Source organism: Podarcis muralis, chromosome 12 (genome assembly GCF_964188315.1).
Source record: "Podarcis muralis chromosome 12, rPodMur119.hap1.1, whole genome shotgun sequence".
In the NCBI taxonomy this organism is placed as follows: domain Eukaryota; kingdom Metazoa; phylum Chordata; class Lepidosauria; order Squamata; family Lacertidae; genus Podarcis; species Podarcis muralis.
Genome location: NC_135666.1, coordinates 41,089,955 through 41,111,620, shown reverse-complemented (window position 1 = coordinate 41,111,620; position 21,666 = coordinate 41,089,955). Strand labels below are relative to the sequence as shown.

The 21,666-nt window shown below is 42.4% G+C and overlaps 1 protein-coding gene across 11 annotated transcripts in view; it reads left to right on the top strand.

Annotated features, from left to right (window-relative positions):
- Positions 1–21,666, top strand: part of ZNF385D (zinc finger protein 385D) — a 374,703-nt gene that overhangs the window by 198,898 nt on the left and 154,139 nt on the right. The window contains exon 1 of one of the 11 annotated variants that reach the window (XM_028750031.2): positions 2,626–3,103. The exons of the other annotated variants lie outside the window; for them this stretch is intronic. Within the exon in view, the coding sequence (XP_028605864.2) occupies positions 3,082–3,103 (22 nt within the window). The 5' untranslated portion in view covers positions 2,626–3,081. Of the gene's footprint in view, positions 1–2,625; positions 3,104–21,666 lie in introns of those variants that run through there. 11 annotated transcript variants of the gene reach the window in all.

The following is a 21,666-nucleotide window of genomic DNA, read 5'->3' as shown; positions in this document are numbered from 1 at the left end:
ATGCCTTCTGTGGAAACTCACCTGATTCATGCTTAGACAGTGCCACTGCCTCATCTGAATTTAAAATTAATGGATCTGCGTACTTTATCTGCTGGATATAGTGATGGGTGTAATACCTTCTCCTACTCTTCATTCCCTGCAGTCCTCCAATCAAACCAGGAAAAGGATAAACTGCAGACCCTTACCTTGCTGATTCTGTAACACCCATGATTTCTCTTCTCTTTAGATGTTTGTGGTTCCTTCACTGCTGGAATGAAACAGGGCTTATTTTTATTGGCGCCTTTAGGACTAAATTGTTGTGCTTTAAGAGTATTATATCTGTCAATCCTCTTTCTGAAGGAATAAAGCATTCATCCCATTAGATTCCATTTTTAAAAGATAAGTATTTCCGTGTGCTTTGACTTTTAATTTTAGGGCTCTTATTTTCTTCAGCATATCTGAAACTGATATTGCTACCCAAGGAATTAACAATTGATCATAATGAAAAACAACATCCTGTAGACATAGGCAGTGCAGCCTTCCACATGCTGCCTTGTCAATTTGCATCACATCTGACCCGGGGCACCTCCTCTTAGAAGTACAAGTGCATTTTAGTATCTGTGTCTTTGATCTCTGTCTCCAGAGACTGCTGCCTACCCCCATTCCAAGATGTCAGTTGCAATAGTGTCTCAGGTCATGTGTGAACTGGCCTAAGACATCCATTTTTTCTTATAGACAAGAAGATCAGATTTTCTTCTTCTTCTTCTTCTTCTTCTTCTTCTTCTTCTTCTTCTTCTTCTTCTTCTTCTTCTTCTTCTTCTTCCATCTTCTTCTATTACCATATTCTTGTTGCTTGCATCCTGAGCAAAACAATGAAAGGGCTGGGCATTCATTATATCTCTCTATTCCCTTCTCTTTATTAAAAGGGAATTAGATTTGCCAATACGAATCTATTAGAATTAGGCTATACGATGCTTATGTCGTCATCTGTGTGTGGTACTGTGATGACAGAGAGGTGATTCACACAATACTTTGATGGTATGCACTGCCAGCACTGTTTATTTCATTTGGAGCTGGGATTGGGGGAGAAATGCAATACTTTGCTTAAAATAACTTTGATAGAACTTTTAATTTGCATATAATCTGGGTTTAGCATGAGCCAAGGAATTGCCAAGATTGCATCTTTGGGGCTCACATATCCTATATACAAATACTAAACTCATTCTCAGAGTGAGAGTTGTTATGTAGCTAGAACAATACCATCTCAGAACAAGAAATGAGGCAGCAACAGGCTTGGAGGAACTGGGAACCTGGGGTTCTAAACAGCCAGCAAAGACTGAGCATGCTCAGTGGGCACAGGTTGCTCTCTGAGTGGGTGGGGAGTATGATAGAGTGAGGATTCTGGAAGAGGAGCTAGCTAGCTGACCAGGAACAGGAACACTTCCCACTGCAACATTTTGTTGCAAGTCACACTCATCTCACATTAAGGTATCACTTGGGCCCTTAATTTCCTACCCTTTTAGCCATGTTCAACAGACCCTGAACATATGCAGAGTGCCTTTCTGCTCCCACTCACTATTACAAGTAAAGGTAAAGGACTCCTGGATGGTTAGGTCCAGCCAAAGGCGACTATGGGGTTGCAGCGCTCATCTCACTTTCAGGCCGAGGGAGCCGGCGTTTGTCTACATATAGCTTTTCGGGTCATGTGGCCAGCATGACTAAACCGCTTCTGGTGCTATGGAACACCTTTCCAGAAACCAGATCACACAGAAACGCCGTTTACCTTCCCGCCACAGCAGTACCTATTTATCTACTTGCACTGGCATGCTTTCAAACTGCTAGGTTGGCAGGAGTTGGGACAGAGCAACGGGAGCTCACCCCGTCGTGGGGATTCGAACCGCCGACCTTTTGATCAGCAAGCCCAAGCAGCACAGTGGTTTAGACCACAGCACCACCTTTCAGACTGCTAGGTTGGCAGGAGCTGGGACAGAGCAACGGGCGCTCACCCCGTTGTGGGGATTCGAACCGCCAACCTTTTGATCAGCAAGCCCAAGCAGCTCAGTGGTTTAGACCACAGCGCCACCTTTCATGCTGCTAGGTTGGCAGGAGCTGGGACAGAGCAACGGGCGCTCATCCCGTTGTGGGGATTCGAACCACCAACCTTTTGATCAGCAAGCCCAAGCAGCGCAGTGGTTTAGACCACAGCGCCACCTTTCAGGCTGCTAGGTTGGCAGGAGCTGGGACAGAGCAACGGGCGCTCACCCCGTCGTGGGGATTCGAACCGCCGACCTTTTGATCAGCAAGCCCAAGCAGCTCAGTGGTTTAGACCACAGCGCCACCCGCGTCCCTTTTTTACCCCATTCACTAGTTCCCATTCATGTGGGCTTGTGGTTGCAGGTGAGTAAGACCTCCCAGGCAGGTTTGAGCCCCCAACACTTTTTCCTTTGCCATCAGAACTCAGCACTCATCACCACCTCCGTTGGCACCGAGCTGCTTCTGCCAACACAGAGCACTTAAGAGCTTACCATTCCCTTAGCGGTGGTGAGATATGTTAAAACAATACCAGCTTTGTCTCGCACGCCCTCACCCCACCCTTCTGCAACACACTGTGTCAGTGGTTCCCTTTGATGCCAGCGTGAGTGTGTCTGTGTGTGCGCGCGCGCCTGCCTTACTATATAAGATTTAGCGAGAGGCAGCGTTACTTTCAACCCGGGGTCTTGGCAAGAAAACCCACGCAAAGGGGAGAAGAGGGAAGAAATGTGTTTTGGGTAGTACTCCTCGCCTTGATGTCACAGGCACGGCAAGGACATCACAAGGAGGAGTCAGATTACAGTAAGAATGGGCAGTGCAGCATGCAGCGAGAGTCAATGCTAAATCAGTGAGGGATTGTATCAGGGAGAAGAAGACTGCCTTCAAAGCCCTGATCCCAAGGAGGCTCACGCTGCTCGCTCTCTCGCTCTCGCTCTCTCTCTCTCCGAGGCTGGGAAATTTCCACACTATGTAGTAGTAGCATGAAAGCGGCTCGCTCCGCTTTGCATCGCAGCACCTCGGCGCGGGAGCTAATGCTGAACGCACAGCGCGCGGATCCTGGCTGCATGGTTAATGAGAAACATAATGTATTTTGGTAAGTCTCTCTGCTGGTGCCATCCTTCCTTCTGCCTCGCATCTTCTTTCTCTCCGGCAGGACGGACTGTGAACGTTGTGTGTGTGTGTGTGTGTGTGTGTGTGTGTGTGTGTGTGTGTGTTTCTCATTCTCCGTGGGTGCATTTCGCTGCTTCGGGAAGCCAGACCACTTCATTCACACACACACACACACCACACACGCGCGCGCAAACACACAAGCTGTTGCAAAGGAGGATTCCATTGTCTCAGGCTGCTCCGCACGCCTGTCTTTGCTCGTCGTGCCTTCGCTCTGTTTACGCGCAAATAGCTCCGGCTAACGGCGAGGATCGCCACCCCCGCTGGCGTCCCCCACCGCCCCCACCCCAAAATGAACCTGTGTGCCATCTGCAGCGAGGCTTGCGAAGCGTGGGAAGTTGGAGGCAAACTTAATGCCATAATGTACGAGCCATTGCCGCACGATCGGGGATTCTGAAGTCTCTGCGCAACTATTTTTAGCCATTCCCATAGAAAAGCCCCCTTTCGCTTCGATTCCGAGAGACGAGAAACACAATGCTTTTCTCTCTCGGCGCAGTTCTTGGCTCCTTTACCGAATACTCCCCCCCCCCCCGCAGAGATTCCCAGATCTCTGGATCTTGCCAGCCCAGCGCGCCAGGCAACGAACGCATGGTGGGGGCTGAGAAGGCTCCGGAAGGTCTTGGAGCGGTTCGAAATGTTTGTGCGGCGCTGAGTTCCGATGGGAGAGCTTCCTCGGGTTTATTAGCCGCAACTGACTGCATGTCTCCTAGCAGAGAAACATGCTGGAGCTCGGAAGTGTTTGTGTATGTTTAGTAGCCTAGCACTGCAACGCCGAGAGCTCACAGAGACCATAGGATACAAACTACAACTTGCTGCGAGGAAAGAATTCGTGTCTTAAGAACATGAAAGGGGGAATCTCCTCTTATCCTGACTTGGGAACTAAGCTAGAGTTTATTAAGGCAGCTGAATGATGTTCAGTGATGTACAACTAGAAAGCAGGGGAATCCTGGGCTGGTCAGCAGCTTTCTTTCATTAAATATTAAACCAAGAGTTGACTTGGCACTTCGAGGAAGTCTTCCTTGCGTATTCTGCTAGGTTTATGTCAGTTCCATTTTCATTTCCAGTAAATTCCATTTTTATTTCTGCTAGCACATGCCATCCTCATTCATTTCAGTATCTCATAGAGTGTTCCGCCACCTCCCCAATTTCCCTGAAGCAATACAGTAAATGTACCCTGTATTGAAAGTTGTCTGCACATCTCCCAGAAAACTTTAATTCCTTTGTAAATCTTGTCTTGTTGAAGAGGGGAAGTGTTAAATTCTTGTACATCGTTAGATGAGGAGGTGGGGAAGCAGCAATTTCTTTTTATCGTCGCGGTGCCTGATATTGTCAGTTCTGTGCTTTCCAGAAGGTCTCAATGAGCAAAAGTATTTTTCCTATGTGCAATTTTAAAAGTTGGGATTTCAGCTACCTATGTTTCTCTTCTTGGAGGCGTCCCCTTTAATAATGGTACTTAGATGTGCTGCTAGGGGAGCTATTAGGATAGATATCTCTGTACTCAGTTTTGCAATAGTTGTGTCTTTGATCTTGGCAAAGACCTGTGATCAATGTTACATATGACTGCAGCTGCAGGTTTCATTGACACTAGGTGCAAGCCATCTGCTCTGTAATGAATAAAATGAATCTTTTGGGATGTTCCTTTACTTGTGTCATAAGGGTCCGAGGGCTTAATGTTTTGTTCAGCATGGTTTCACTGTTCAAAGTGTCTTTTACTGGATGCATTGATCAGCCATTCACAAATTAATCTGGATGTGCACTCTGATTTAAGTTTTTAATTATTTATTGTGGAGCATCATCGTGTCACTTTATAGGGAATCTGCCGCCTAAGAGGATCAGCAACTAAGACTGCAGTTAGGCAGCTTTTGGGCATACTTTATTCTTCCTGACCTTCTTGTTCAAATAGGGGAGGGAGTTCCTTTTCAGTAGTAGATCATGTTCAGAGCACACAGCCTAAATCCTGCTTTCTTGATTTTCTCTAGCTATTGTGGAGAGTCTCTTGTTCATACTGACAGAAGTCTAAAGCTTATAATCTCACCTGTCCCTGCTAGGAATAGAATGAAACAGCCTTAACTTGGACAGCCTTGACCAAATGGAAGGCTGAGCACCATTCACGGACCCTTTCTTCAGGAGAACAATGGCATATAATAAGCGCACTATATTTAGAAAATAGATGTATGAAAAGCACGCATATATATTTATGTAGGTTTGCAAAACTGCAATGCTAGTTCTCTTTTGAAATTTCTTCTTTCTTCTGCATCTTTTGGGTGGCTTTATGTAAAGTGTTGCTAAGCTATGTTAAAAGTTTTACAAGAGACAGGAAAATTTGTCCTGCAGGTAAACATTTTATTCACTTTACTAGGCCCTACCATTAAAATGCTTCTAATTAGGGTAATGTTATGGTATAGCATACCACCCACTGCGTTTCAAAGCTTGAAAACAGACTAGCTAAGAACCGGCCTCCTCTGCCTGCTCCAAACATTTCTATAGATTGTATGCACATTTTTCATGGCTGAAATTTGCTCCTGTGCGTATGTAGCCTCTTTCTAAACTCACCTTTGGGCACCCATTTTCATCTCTTAATAAAATCATGGATGTAGTCGATATGTGCTATAATTGATAACATTTTATTTTCTGCTCACCAGATGCGGATTGGCTTCATAATCTTTTCAAATGACTAGAGTTTATCACTTTGATCTTCTGGTGGAATTGCAGCAGAATTATCTATTCCCACTGATTCTGTTGAGATTGGGGTGACTGTTACGTTGTTTGTTTTAATGATATTTTCAGTGGGTTGGATTCAGACTGAGCTAGCTGAATTTAGCTGCCATGTGATAAAATGGAAGTTTTAAGTTGTGACTAACTTGTCCCATTGATTTCAATGAGACCTTCGCTCACCTTAGTCTGGATTGCAGGGGGTTGGTGTGGGTGTTCCTCAGAGTCCCTTCCAACTCTATGATTCTGTGTCTAATCATGGGCACAATCAGCCAAGATGTTGTCCTACGTATGTCCCATGAATTAATGGGCCATAAGGAATTAGAGCACTGTGCTCATGTGCAGCTCTAACTCCTATATATAGCATAGTACATTCTTCTACCCCACCCAGCACAGTATTGCCAGTTCTGACTGGCAGCCCCTCTTCCGGGCCTTAGGCAAAGATCATTCCTACCAAACGCTACATGATCCGATGTGGTTTATGTTGCGCTCATAGAACCTCTCACAAGAATCAAGCCTAAAGCATGTAAATATTGGCAAGTAATATTTGTAGCATATTTTACATTAGATTTGGGTTTTTTCAAAAAAAAAAACATGCACATCTCTCTAGGTTAATTATCTCAATCATTTAGTACTGGAAAAGGAATCTGCTGTGAACCTTCTCCACATGTTAAAAAAAGACTGTGGGTGGTTGTCAGGGCTATGGAGGTAATATTACAAAGTGGTACCTGGGGACTTGCTCTACTCCTGTGCAGTAGATTCTGGTTCACACAGGAACACTGTTATGACTGACAGATCATTTGCTTCCAGTAGGCCTCGTCTGTTTTAATAGATCTGACATGAAGTATCTACTACTGCTGATATGTATCCTTACAGCGCAGTCGATATTATAAAGTATACTCCATTCTCCCATCCTGGGTCGTCATTTAGCACTATTGCAAGCCCCCAGGTTCACCCGTGGCATGTGAGTTTGCTGAGGTTTAAATGCAACATGCGCTTCTTTCCTCGCGCTCAGGAGAGATGTAGCTTGAAGGAAAAGGCATTTTTGAGGGGGTTTGTGAGCCAGCCACGATGTCAATCAGAATAAATGCTTCGGTAATACTGCAATTACATGATTGTGCATGCTAGCTCTGAAAATCCTATAACCTCTGCAACGGAATGATGGCAGCGTGTATATAAATCACCCCATTTTGTAGAAATGTTCTTCTAAAGAGGGATGCTACAAGAGGAACAGCCTACCCTGGCAATGCTTTCCTCTTATTGTTTTTGCTGCAGTACTGCCATGTTTGAGACGCTTCCATTACTCTTGCTGTTCTCTCTCTGTATTTTACGGCGAAATATATAGCAACAATGTGCTTAATCTATCAGCGCCTATCTGTTTTGGGGGAGTGCACGGTCCTCTGTAAATGGAAGCAGCAGAGAAATCTGTCACATTCTCCCATGCAGTTTAGCAGTTACTAGGGCCAGTTCTCTCTTGTTGTGAATACAGTAGTGGATATGATCTTGTCAGCCTTCATATTCCTTCATTGACTATCACTTTTTACTTCTAACATAGTTTCGTAAATGAGAAATTCATGGTGGATGAGTCATGAGAGAAAATATGCCCCCCTCCCCACAAATCTCAGAGGCACTTTAAAGAAAATATATATTGGAAATGTGAAATAAATCACTTGCCATTTCATGGAAAGTGCTTCAACAGTTCCGATTTGTTTAGAAGAAGCTGCAGCGTGTATTGTGGAAGGTTATATACAGGCAAAACCTCCTCTTTCTAGTTCTGCTTATCTTCATGTATGGAAGAATGAATCAGAGCAAATCTTTAAGATGACACATTAAAAAATAAAATGCTTTCAGACACCATTTATACTGAACTGTTCACTGCACAGTATTTTACAATCAGCGTAAGCAATAAAACTGGGCTGTTAATACATAATGGATGTTGATTGCGAAAGAGGAATGTTTCTGAAGAGAATCAAGTTGGAGAATCATGAAATTCAAAAATATACCCCTTGGCATGTTTCATATTGCAAAATGTAAAGTGTGTATTCTGAAATAGGGGGTAGATAAATACATAAACAGGGAGAAAGCATTTTGTGGAAGAATAATTAGCAAGCAGAAACATTGCAAATTCCTGTAGTATCTTCTGCTCACAAAGTGTTGCGGACATATCACATGCTTGTTTATTGGACATTTCTCTGGCTGCAGGAATTTTATGAAAATATGGGAGGTTTGTTTAAAAGATAAGTTACATGCATTCTTTTGATAATAGGCACTCCCAATATACCTCATTGCAAGTGGCGAAATTGCTCAAACATATTAATTGACAGTTTCATGCTTCACAGTGGCTTCTAACTTGAAACATTTATTCAAACAAAATGTGATAGTGAAGAGCTGTATTTTCTTTAAGGAAATTTCTTACAACTGTCATTAGCACCACATGCTATAATATACTTCCCCACTCCCAACTGGAAACCATTATGCTATTAGTACTACTAATGGTACTATGCATAAAATTATAGTAAGCAGTACTTATACAGTAATGCTCCTTACGGATTAAAGTTTTTCCACATAAAGAGGTGCCAGAACTCACCATGAACACCTTTCTCGTTCTCTTAGAACGGCAATGGCACCCACCTGAGAGGTGTTGGAATTAAGTTCCGGCAAGTTCTGGCCGGAAAAAAGCCCTCATGTACAGTAATATATATTGAAAGTGAATAGTATTTTGGTTTATGTTTATAATTTGTGTATGTCCAGTATATATATATATTATCTGTGATATACTTGGTAGTCATTCCTCATTTTAGCAATCCTTTAATTGTTACAGATTATTCAATATATCCACAATGTTTTATCTCCTTTAAACAAAATTCTGTGAAGGAGATCACAACTCATATTTGCTCAGATATCTGACATTGAGAAGAAAATATTTGCATTTTACATTAGACTGTGAAATGCTCTTAACATTCAGTAAGAACTGTATTGCCTTGCTTTTTGAGAAATGGGCTATTACATATAATTTGCTGCAAAGATTAGTGTTACAACTGAATTTCACAGATGAACGGCAGCCTTAAGAGGAGAATAAGAGACCTTATTCTGGACAAAAATACCCAAGACCTGAAGCCCTCAAATCAAATTGCTAGGGCTGAGTATGGAAAGATGCTTCATTCAGTTGCCTCATTAACCTCGTTATATGGAAGGGCACTGGAGCACAGGTCAGCCTGGTTTGAACACAATGGTTGCCTAACAAATATTTGAAACTGCAGCCTGGTTGTATGAAATTAATTTTGGAGATGTTGCTACAGAAATATTGCTGTTCCCTGTGTTGTTTGGGACTGCTTTCCCCAGTTTTTACTGCCCTCTGTTTTGTCATGTGTTTGGGTATGTCAGAAGCAGTTCCAGACCCTTCAAGTGTCCCTATTTTCCAGGGACATCCCTGATTTAGAGAAGCTGTCCCAGTTTCTGATTTGATCCTGGAATGTACCCTCTATCCTTAAAGGTAAAGGGGACCCCTGACCATTAGGTCCAGTCATGACCGACTCTGGGTTTGCGGTGCTCATCTCGCTTTACTGGCCGAGGAAGCCGGCGTACAGCTTCCGGGTCATGTGGCCAGCATGACTAAGCCGCTTCTGGCGAACCAGAGAAGCACATGGAAATGCCGTTTACCTTCCCGACATATCCTTAGAATGTCCCTATTTCCATTGGATAAATGTTGGAGGGTATGGAGTTATATAACTCCTGAGCCGTCTGAAGGCAGCCCTGTATAGGGAAGTTTTTTAATGTCTAATGTTTTATTATGTTTTTATATATGTTGGAAGCTGCCCAGAGTGCTGGGGCAACCCAATAAGATGTGTGGGGTAGAAATAGTAAAACGATCATTATGGGATGTTCCTATTTTCATCGGAGAAATATTGGAGAGCATGCAGTTTCCCCCTCCTGCCTCCAACTCATTCACAATTTATTCAATCCCACATACGCTTGTACATTACATATGCTAGTCCTTGGATCTCCATTAATTTTTGTTAGCTCAAGTAGTGTTCAAAGCATCTTACAGAATGTTTAACAATACCATACTACTTGTCAAGACGAGATACAAAGAATAAACATGAAATGAAGCTAAAGGTCATGTGTTTGCATGAAGCCCAAGCATGCTGAGAGGAGCTCCATGGCTTGAGCCCTTCTGTCCTGTCGTATCTATGCACTAAACGGTCCCTCTGCCCTGCTTTTTCTACAGCAGCTTTTGGCTTGAATCTAGAACAATTGGCAGCAGGATGGAGGAGCTCAGGCAAGATGCAGGCAGAAAAGAGCAAATTTAAGGTTAGGTTCCAAAGGGCATGGAGTGGATCCCTGTGGTAGTTTATGTTGCCCTGGAAGAGCTCAGCCAAGCTCAGTTGGAGAAGACCTTCCAGATGCCTTGACTTCCATTCTAAGCAGAGTTGATGGAAATCTGGACTGAAGCCTTGTGCTGAGGCCTTGTGGAGTGGCCTCTAGGAGCACTTTCTGCCTTCTGTGAAAGGAAGGCCCTAACATGTCCGTCATGTTATCAAAGCGGATGATTTTGTCTTCTTGCTTGAATGGTGTCAAGTCTTCAACCTCAGGACAGAACATGGATTATTTCTTCCCAACATAAATTGCACCCCACTTTGTGAACCATAATCTCCAGATTCTCAGCTTTTGTGCTCCCTGTTTCAATGTTCTAATTTGCTCTTCACAAACACACACACCTGGAAAAATTCCTGAAGACACTCCTGTTCTCTAATACAGTGGTACCTCAGGCTACAAACACTTCGGGTTACAGACTCCTCTAACCTGGAAGTACTACCTCAGGTTAAGAACTTTGCCCCAGGATGAGAACAGAAATTGCGCACCGGCTATGTGGGGGCAGCAGAAGGCCCCATTGCCTAAAGTGGTACCTGAGGTCAAGAACAGTTTCAAGTTAAGAACGGACCTCCGGAATGAATTAAGTTTGTAACCAGAGGTACCACTGTATAGCCATGGGAGGGCCTGAGAAATGTGGAGATTATGGAAGGCTCTTTCTAACCTAGAACTACAGGCTTTCCTGATATCAGCCTTAAAAGTCATATCTGAACATGATCCAGACTACTCTGCTTATTTTTCCACCTATGAGAACAGTAAGATTGGCAGGCACATGGGAGAGGCTTTCTTATTGATGGCCTGATCAGGCAGGTCACATCCATATAAATATGGAAGAAAGCCTTCAAGACCTATCTTTTCTTTCTACACTTTTTGGGGGAATGATTGTAAGGAGGCTACTGATGTGGTGTTTATATTCTGTTTACACACTATTTTAGGTTCTGTTGGATTAACTATTGTTAATGCAGTGGAATAATGTTATTGGTAGTTCTTAAAGTTATGTATTTATGCATTTTTATATGTTTAGCTCATATGTTTGTAGGTCAACTTGCGAGAAATATTTTTAAAACTAGTAACACACACACATACACACACCCCCCTGCACAGAAGGGAAGGAAGATCTGTTTCAATTCTCATTCTCTCTCTCTCATAACCTACCCTGCACAATTTTGCTCTGCTATACTCCATATTTTTTGTTTGAATTTAAACCCTATTTTGTTTGGTGATACTGCTTTCAGTAACTAGTTTCCGGCATATGCAGTCATAGAAGTCACCACAAGATGTGACAAAATGTAATTTGCAAAGATTTCTACATCAGCATGTATATGATTTCATTCATTTGTCCAAACATTGCCCATTAGGGAGAACATAGAAACCATCCTGAAGTATTTTCCTAGAAAAGCAGTATAATGTAAAATGAATGAATGAATAAAATGTGTAGCTACCACTAGCAGGCACCGCGATGATCAACAGCGCAATTTTGTAAAGATTCAATGCTGTTTCAGACCCACATTAGAATGGTAGCTGCTTCCAAAAAACTCTTCACATGAAGTTTGTTTCATAATTATCATGGAAATAATTACTTTAAAAACAAACAAAACCCCAAACAAAAGCAAATTGAATGCAGCAGGACCTGAAAGACATTTGTTCTGCTTTCATAACTGCCAAGTGTTAGGAAAACAGGAACTTGCAATATAATATGTCAGATCACTGGTCCATCTAGCTCCGTATAAACTGACTAGCAGCAATTCTCTAAGATATTGGACAGGAATCTTTTCCATCCCTACTTGGAAATGTCAGGGATTGATCCTAGGACCTTTTGCATACAGAGCATTCGCTCTGCCACTGAACCAAAAACCATCTCCTGTAGTCACATTTGACTGCCAGTATGAGATAAAGGCTTCATAGTATGAATCTGAGACGCTTGCAAGGAGATTTGCCTGCAATGGCAATAGACCTATGGTTCCCAAACGTTTTCTCCCACTTGAAAATGGCTGAGGGTTCTGGCAGACCACTTCATGATTTTTTTCTTCCTCTTGTCTCAATTATAATGTATAATTATTTACTGCATGCTGCAGACCACCTGAATGAAGTCTGTGGACCTCCCTTGGATGAATGACTTGGAGTAGAAGCATTTTTAAGTGTAGACAGATCAGCCATGGGGTTCTGGTGTTTTTCCTTTGAAACAAAAACAGTGGTACCTCGGGTTACAGACACTGCAGGTTACAGACACTTCAGATTACAGACTCCGCTAACCCAGAAATAGCACCTCGGGTTAAGAACTTTGCTTCAGGATGAGAACAGAAATCACACGGTCGCAGCGGGTGCCCCATTAGCTAAAGTGGTACCTCAGGTTAAGAAGAGTTTCAGGTTAAGAACGGACCTCCGGAACGAATTAAGTTCTTAACCCGAGGTACTACTGTAAAGGGTTGAGGCTGGGGGACATGCACTGAGGATGGTCCCAGCGGCCCATAAAAACCTAAATTAAATAGCATTTTAAATAAAACCAAATCATGCAAGATAAGTCTATTAGCAGTGGCAGCTATATGGATGAACTACTAAGTCAAGACACCGTGTAACTGAATACAAACCATGGTTGTGTGTCCACTGCCATAATGAACTCCTGGGAAGCTTATTGGAGACAGCTAGCCTGCCATGGGAAACACATAGAAACATAGAATTGTAGAGTTTTATTTATTATTTTATTTCTTAAATTTGTACACCACCTCATACCTGCAGGAAAGGACCCTGAGGGTCATCTAGTCCAACCCCCTGCAATGCAGGAATATGCAGCTGTCCCATACAGGGATCAAACCTGCAACCTTGGTGTTATCAGCAGCACGCTCTAACCGAGCTATCCAGGCCATGTCATTGGATTGGAGGGCCCTTTGTCTGATCCAGGAGCAATTCCCTCCCTGTTCTTAAACTGTAGCTCACCCTGGATAAGAGTGCTTTGATTTGGGCACTGTTTGTCATTTCTGCCCCACACTACATTTAAGTCGCCCCAGGGCTTTTGCAGGTACAATTCATCTTTGTCCCTTCGGCCGCAGACCTAGGCTGTCCAGTGAAGCAGTGTCAACGCAAGTCCTTGGGCAAGAAGAGTTTGGATTTGATATCCCGCTTTATCACTACCCAAAGGAGTCTCAAAGCGGCAAGGCAAATGACATCAGAAAATGACCATAGAGGAGAACCAAACACTCCCCATACCAGCTATTTTCTTCTCCAGTCATATCTCTGCAATCCCAAAGCAGATGGGAGCGGCATGAGCAACACAAACACAAGCTCCATTTGAGGTTGATCAAGTAACAGTGGCAAAGAGCTGCGTGGAGTGAGGAATACACTGCCCTATCCAATGTGTCCTCTGCCTTAGGCTTTCCTGGATGTTTGATGATGCAGACCTGGCTTCCTTCAATTCCTGCACTGAGTCACACATGGACAGGTTTCAGTGCACCTGTACAAGCCCCACATGCCACAGACCTGCTGAGCGAGCTGCCCAACGGTTGTGTCACAGGAAGCTCCACTATTCTTTGTCTTTTCATTTTTTTAAAAAAATTGCCAAGCAGAATTGACGCACACAGGCATACTTATCACTTGATGACAGCAACACGAAGCAGTTGTTTGCATATGTGAAATACAGATTAAATGCCACAGGCAGAGCTTTCATAGCAATTGACCCCAAGATGGAGGCAGTTCACAGATTTGGTAGTGAGGTATTAAGTGCTCTATCTTCGGGTGTTAGTGACTTTATGAGCTGACACAAATGGGCCCATGTGAGATATTTAAATTTGCCTGTTTTGAAAGCTTATCAGTTCTGATCACCGGGAAAGCTTCTCCCTGTAGGAAAACTCTGAGCTTCTATGTGCAAAATTCTCACTGCCCCATTGCCTCCTCCAATTAATCATCATCTCCTCCATTTCCAGGGCACATCTAGGTTCCCATGGAGCCCTGATTTGCCCTGAGATGGGTCTACTGCATCTTCTGCTGGGGTTGGGGACCTCAGGCCTGGGGGGCAAACATGGCCTTCCTGGCTTCTCTGCCTGACTCTTGGGACTCTCCTGAGACCACAGCCCTCACGGGTCCTGCTCCATGCTCCTCTTGAGTGGTTTTGCCTAGCTTGGATTTGTCCTTGAACAAATCCAATGCCTCTTGCTTGGCTAGGTGGATGACCAAGAGATATGTGAGTGTGCGTGGAAGATAAGCAACTGTAAAAAGTCCACATTTACGTTCATTGCTTTGCTTACTTTTGTCTCTGGCCCCCTGTACCACCGGCATGTGGCCCCCAAACGATTGACCAAGTGGGAATGTGGCTCTCGGGTTGAAAAAGCTATCTCACCTCTGAACTAGATTTCAAAAGAACACCTGAGAAACTCAGATTAAAAGAGGACTTTTTAAGTACGTGTGTGTGTGTGTGTGTGTGTGTGTGTGTGTGTGTGTGTCTGTATACAATCCAGTTCAACAGGACAGAAAGCAGTTTAAAAGTGCCTTCCTTAAAATGTAATCATATCTGATGCCCTGAACACATTCCACCCTAAATGCTAGGGTGGTTAGCTAAATGCTAACCATTCAAAATAGTCTTACATGGAGCTGTGTCTATTTCAACTGATGTGTTTGTGGAAAATGGTATTATTCACCGTGACTAATAGTATGAGAATCTGGATCTTGGCTATTACATGCAGTTTGAACAACTCCTTGATTGTTTTTTACACCCTAAAGTCTTTCGGTTTTTAATGGCAATTCACACCAGCTACAATACCGAGAATACCCTCTGGTGTCTGTTAGCAGTACATTTAGAGCTAGTTGATATTTTAGCAGGGCTCTTTCAGATCCATATGCTTTACTTCAATCAAAAAATTATATTGCATCTGATTAATATGGCCTAACTATAGTGGTGTAAAATTGAGAAATGTGTCTATCTTTTTTTAGATCCTGGGGAGAAGGCTTTCACATTTTGGATAAGCGATCAGGAAAAAAAGCCCCCCCCCCCCCCTCTTGACCTTGCGTACTATTGAGTGTAGTAACTCATGAGGACAGGAGATGATAATGCTTGTGTTTTCCAATACAGTACCCCATCCTTATGGTAAGGATCAATAGATTTAAAAGCGGAGCTTTGACAAGATTTTTAGCTGTAAATGCAGAAGGAAAATTGGCAAGCAACTTACCTTGGCAGAGCATTCAAGATCCCTGGATTTTTGTTTTCACTTAGCTGAGTCACTACTCAGCACAAATCGGAGCCACTATTATCTCTACAGTCCAGTGTTTAGCAAATGGGTTATTGTTTGTCAACATTGCCTGTGGAAGCCAATCCAGTCACTTTCTGTCAAGACTCGCCATTTATCAAAAGCATTTATTCTGTCAAGGATTTGACTATTAGATGAAAAGCATATTGTTCTAGCATTATTGGCAAACGCTGCAGCTGGAAACAACAAACTGTATGCCAGCTGTGTGCCGACATGAGCTTACCTGCAGTTGAACAACTTATAACAACCCAAATCTTATGGGCATTTCTGTGGTAGTTGCATCACTGGGGGTGGTGTTTTGTTGTAGTTGTTTTTACAGAATATGGTAAGATCATTTGTTTACACCACCAACACCGCATTCCTTTGGTACCATAATGGCATGTTCTTGGACTTTGTGGTGGTAGAACAATGAGAAGAACCACCTCTACACACTCACTTGCTGGTGCAAGCCAGTCTTAGGATCAAGTCATAAGACGACCCATTAGGAAGGAAGGGAATACTGCAAATAGGAAAACAAAAATCTCTTACATTGCTCAACTTTACAAACCTCACCATGATACGCTTCTAAAGTCTTTTCAGGACACATACACGGATATATTTTGCAACAGCCTTAATGTCCCCATACGACCCAGAGTAAGGATATTGAAGATATATTTGTATATATAAATATGTATTCATTACCTTATTTAATCTATCAATTATAATTGATTTGTTCAGATTCATGTGACTTTTAACACCTAAAGCTTGTGGAGTATGAAAACCAATTATTTATATCACAGTGTGTTTGGCAGAAGAATTCTGTCTCCAGGTCCATTCAGTCCTAAGCTTTTTGCAAAACCTGCTGTTTACATGAATCAGTAGCTATTCTAGGTTTACATCACTTGATGCTTTACATCATATGCTAGGTTTACATCATAAAGGAAGAACAGAAAACAATTTGTTTGGTTTGCCTGGCATTCCTAGGGCAGGTGGCCTAAGAAACTGCCCTACACAGAGTTAGAGCAATGGTCCTTTTACCTCAGTACCGTCTGCACTGATTGCCAGTGACTTTTACAGAATTTCACACTAGTGGTGATAGCCAAAGAAAGTTGGGTTGTGCTTCAAAATACCCTACTTGAATCTGAAATGTAAACTATGCCACTTATACCCATGTTCTTTTGGAACTTGGATCTCAAAATCAAAGTCAATATCCAAATTTTGAGTTTCTTAAAAATAATCTAAGATGTGGAGTCTATTCTTAGCACTAAGCAGCAGCTGGAAAACTAGTGATGACGAGTAACCTCTGGATTGAATTGGATTTTCTGAGCTTTCTCAGAGAAGGCTGAAATTTTCTGTGAGGTTGCTTAGTCCAAGGAAGCTTAGAAAGATACCCATGGGAGTTCTTCCTCAGTACTTTTTTATGACTGGTGTGTCGTCCTTCCAAATGGCTTAAATGTTATTTGACAACTGCAGAGATTTAATCCTTAAATTATTAGTTTCCTAGTACAACAGAGGCTCAAGAGTGTGCAGAGACCATCCACTGTTGCAGGGGAGCCTGGGAACTGTACTTTTAAATGGAAATATGTAGTTCCTGATTTTTCACTTGTAATCTTAAAACCATGTGCTTCCATTGCCCCAAGGACTCCACCTTGCTTCACAAGAAAGTCTGAGGGATCGTCAAGCCTTGTGGAACACTGGGCAGTTTACAAATATATTAAACATAATAAAGCATCAAACATTAAAAACTTCCCGATACAGGGCTGCCTTCAGATGTCTTTTAAAAGTTGTATAGTTATTTATCTTGACATCTGAAGGGAGGTGTTCCACAGGGAAGGCACCACTACCGAGAAGGCCCTCTGCCTGGTTCCCAGTAACTTCCCTTTTCGCAATGAGGGAACCAGCAGAAGACCCTCGGAGAGGGACCTCATAAGGCTTGGTGTGACCCCTACTGAAAATTATAATTTATAAATATTCCCATAAGTGATGGATCTTTTAAAAAAGCAAAAAGCAAAAAAATCTGACCGTGTTTTCTAAGTGAATATCTAGTAGTTAATGACTTTGACATGGATAAAGTTACCATTAACAGCAACATATTTTTGCTGAGTGCAAACATCCTCTACTTCCCAGCGTTTGATGGTTTTTTGATAGTATCTGCTGAGTCTTACAAGTTATTTTTCTGCTGGGCATTTTTGACCAGCTGCTGCATTTAGGGTATTAAAAGTACAGTGGTAACTTGGTTCCCGAATGGCTTGGCTCCCGAACAAATCGGCTCCTGAACGCCGAAAACCCGGAAGAGAGTGTTCCAGTTTGCGAACGTTTTTCGGGTGCTAAATGTCCAACACTGCTTCTGATAGAGTGCAGGAAGCTCCTGCAGCTAATCGGAAGCTGTACCCTGGTTTTTGAACCATTTTGGGAGTCGAACGGACTCCCAGAACGGATTAAGTTTGAGAACAAAGGTACCACTGTATTTGTGTTGTACCTGTCATATTTTGTACCTTAATTTTCTATAGTTGACTTGAGTCTCTCTTAGTATATAAGTCAGGGGTGAGCCAGATCATTATCTTCTTCCACCCCATGGGTCAACTTTGATAGGTGGGTAGGGCTGGCCACCTGCCAATCATCTGATATAATGAAAATGTCAGGTGACTAAGAGGTCTTGGCCACCTGTCAAAATTAACCCACAGGAGTGGGATCTGCTTTTTACCAGCACATCTAAAAAATGCAATAAATCATCTTCATTGCGAGCATAAGGCTACCCACTTACCTGTGGTACCTTCCCATGGTGGGCATACCCACATTTCTTGTTGGTAATGGGAATGTGGTACATGTAGCAGATACTACAAGCACCCACACAGTTGTTTGCATATATGTGTTTCTCTATGGTAAACACTCATCAGTCACCAGCACATGTTTAAACATTCAAGATTAACCTACTTTACAACATAGCTGCCAACTTTCGAGTAGCAATTATATTTTGGTATTATTGAACTCATTTCAATTCGTCAAGCTCTTTTGGGACCCTGCTACGAGACCTATATGCACACTTGGAATCTGGTTGTTTTTGCTTCAGATTGTTATCTGTGTTTGGTGGTAATCTAAAAGAGATTGTGACACAGCTGAAAGAACAACTACACAACCCCTGCTTTCAAGAGGGAGCTGGAAGTATTCAGAGACAAGGTCTCCCACTCAATCCCTTTCCATTTTCTTTTAGTATTTGAAGTTTGTATTGTTTAAACTAGGAAGAAATGTCTTCCCATCAGAGCAGAGTTAACTTAAAAGTGCTACTTTGGAACTGTCTAGTGAGCAATATTTGTTTGATGGAAAATTGGTATGAGGCAACACAAAGTGTTGGGATGATGGACTATAATGCAGGTATAAGCTGAGGCAGTGTTCTCTGTGCAAACTAAGGGTGACCCATAACTTTCCTGGGGCATTTTAAAGGAGTATGGGAGCCACACTCAGGCTGTGTAAAGTTCCAGCTAGGCTAGTGTCTTACTTGTGGTTTTTCGCCTGGATAGCCTTTTGTCTGCTTCTATCAGAGCCAACTTACAATCACATTTAATAGAATCTTTTTAAACAAATGCACAGTATTTCTTTGAAAAGTAGGGACTTTCCTAACACCTCCCTCTCCTGGGCTTGCTAGCTGAAATGAATTCTTACTGTGGCAGTGTATAAAAAGAGATGTTTCTCCATGTGGGGGTTTTTTTTCTTTGACTGGCAAGGGTACTCTTATACTGAATTTATTATAAGTGCTTATTTGCTAAGGTGGATTGCCTGATTGACGTGACCTTTCCCTCTTCAACTATTTCAAGCCCCTAAAAAATTGAGGCTCAAGGGAGAGACTTAGTTTGCCTATTAGTAAATCCCACCCTGCAGCCATAGAGTGTGAGAGCGGTACCTGGGTCCGGTGCAGAGAAGAGAAAACTAGAGATATGTGAAACTAATGACTTTATTTCTGCAGAACTCCCCATGATTCTGACATAATGTCAGAATGCCCATAGGGCATCATGGATACCCTTACTTTTCCAAACAACACTCTTGTTTAACATGGACGTGTGTTATGAGAGAGCTGGCAAATGCATGCTTGTATTTTACACATGCAAATTCATGGCTCCATGACTTACATTTTCAGCACTAAGTGTGCATTATCCAGTTCGCACAAAAAGGCTGCAAACAGCAGCAGCAGAACTGACAAGCTTTCTTCCCACCTGCCAGTGGAGAGAAGCCCCTTCACTGCAGAGGTGAAACTGACAAGGGGTTTCAAATCCCTTCCCAATTTCACCTCTACCTAAAAGAGCCACTCAGGTCTCACTACAGAGGTGGGAGGGAAGCTTGTAAATTTGACTTCTTAGGTTTTCAGCTTGTGCACACACTTGTCCAAGTGACTGGATCATACATTCAATCACATCTAGTTTTTCCTCTGATCTTTTTTTCCTCACCAGTGTGACCAAAAAATGCACATGTAACCATCATTATATGCCCCCTGATATGAGTTAAATCAGCTAGAACCAAGGTCTGCGATAGTCTGAGATATTTGTCAACACCAGCAGAGCTGCAATATATCATTGTAAAATAAAAGTCCTGGTAGATTAGGGCAGATTATCTGCACATCCTGGTAGTTTAATGAAAACCAAACCAGAAGCACTTATTTTACCCAGCCATTTTGTACTTTCTAAACACTGAACTGTTTTGAGCATTATCATTCTAATCTAGTTTTTTTTTGCGTGAAGACCGTATTGAAATTCTGCAAAGAGCACTCTCTCTCTCTCTCTCTCCCTGCATACACTCCAACATTTCTCTGATGAAAATAGGGACGCCCTATTCAACAAACAAACAAACCCTGCCTGTATGACTAGGTTGCTCCAGCCATTCTGGGTGGCTTCCAATATATATAAAAGCATAATAAAACATTCAAAAAAACTTTCCTGTACAGGGCTGCCTTCAGATGGCTTCAATGTTGGGATACCCACCAACCCACCATAATTTCTCTGATGAAACTAAGGATGTCCTAAGGAAAAGTGGGACATTCTGGGATCAAATCAGAAACTGGGACAGCTTCTATAAATCCAGGATTATCCCTGGAAAATAGGGACACTTGGAGGGTTCGTCTGTCTCTAGCGGTACACCTGGATTGTCAAGCTTTCCCATTTAATGACTATATCAAAGAAGTTCTTTGTTAGTTCTGTAAAAACGAAGTACATCCTTTTTGTGGGTTGTGTGAAAATTAAACTCCACAAGCATTGTGCGGAAAATCACCTGGACTGCAGCTCATTTACTGGGGCTTTCTCGGTTCCCGCTCACAAGACCAAAACTTCACAGAACAGGCTTATTGACAGTGGGACATTACTTTAAGACATTTTTATTGGATTTCAGATTTTGAGCCCTTTTGATTGGGATTTGGTCCTTTCCATTTGCAAACACACTGAGGAGTTTGCTCTTCAGTCTCCTCTGCTTCAGATGCAGTCACATCACCCATCATGGTTCCCCAAAAGTCACATCTCTGAAAGGAGTGCACTAATTTTTAGTTAATCCTTCATGCTTGTTTTCAGAATCTTATGCTGATGGAGAAGTATCTTCTTGCTATATCTGATGATTGTTTGGAGAGAGAAAGATGATGAAAGTAATGTGGTTAAAGTTTTCTCTGAAGTGTTTGATCTATTCAATATCCTTAGGTAGCATTCGTGTTTGAGCTCATCACTATGTGGATCATTAAGAGGCAGTAGTTTGTTGTTGAGTAGGCCAAACAAGACAAAGCCAAGTATACTTCTTTCGGCTACCTCTTAGACTGAACAATTTAAGTTTATATGCTTGCATTTAAATAGCTTTATTATTCTCCTATTTCTATGGATTCAAGATCTGTCAACTATTCATGAACTTCACCCATTGCACAAGATGCTCAGTGATACCAAAACACATAATTAGTGGGTCTATGGATGAAATGTGAACCTTACCTAGTTTGTGTTAAGTGTTTAGGTAGGGGTTGCCATATTTCTAAACGTGAAAATCTGGGACTCAAAAGTTGTTGAGCTTTTTTTAAGTTTGCCCAAAGTTTCTGGCATAAACGCAAAAAAATAATAATGATGTTTTTGAGCTCTTTTTAAGGGAAAATCGCGAAAATGACACATGTCTGGATTTCCCCAGACATTTCACTGATTTCTGCCCAGGCACTGCTTCCGACTGCAGTATTCCGGTT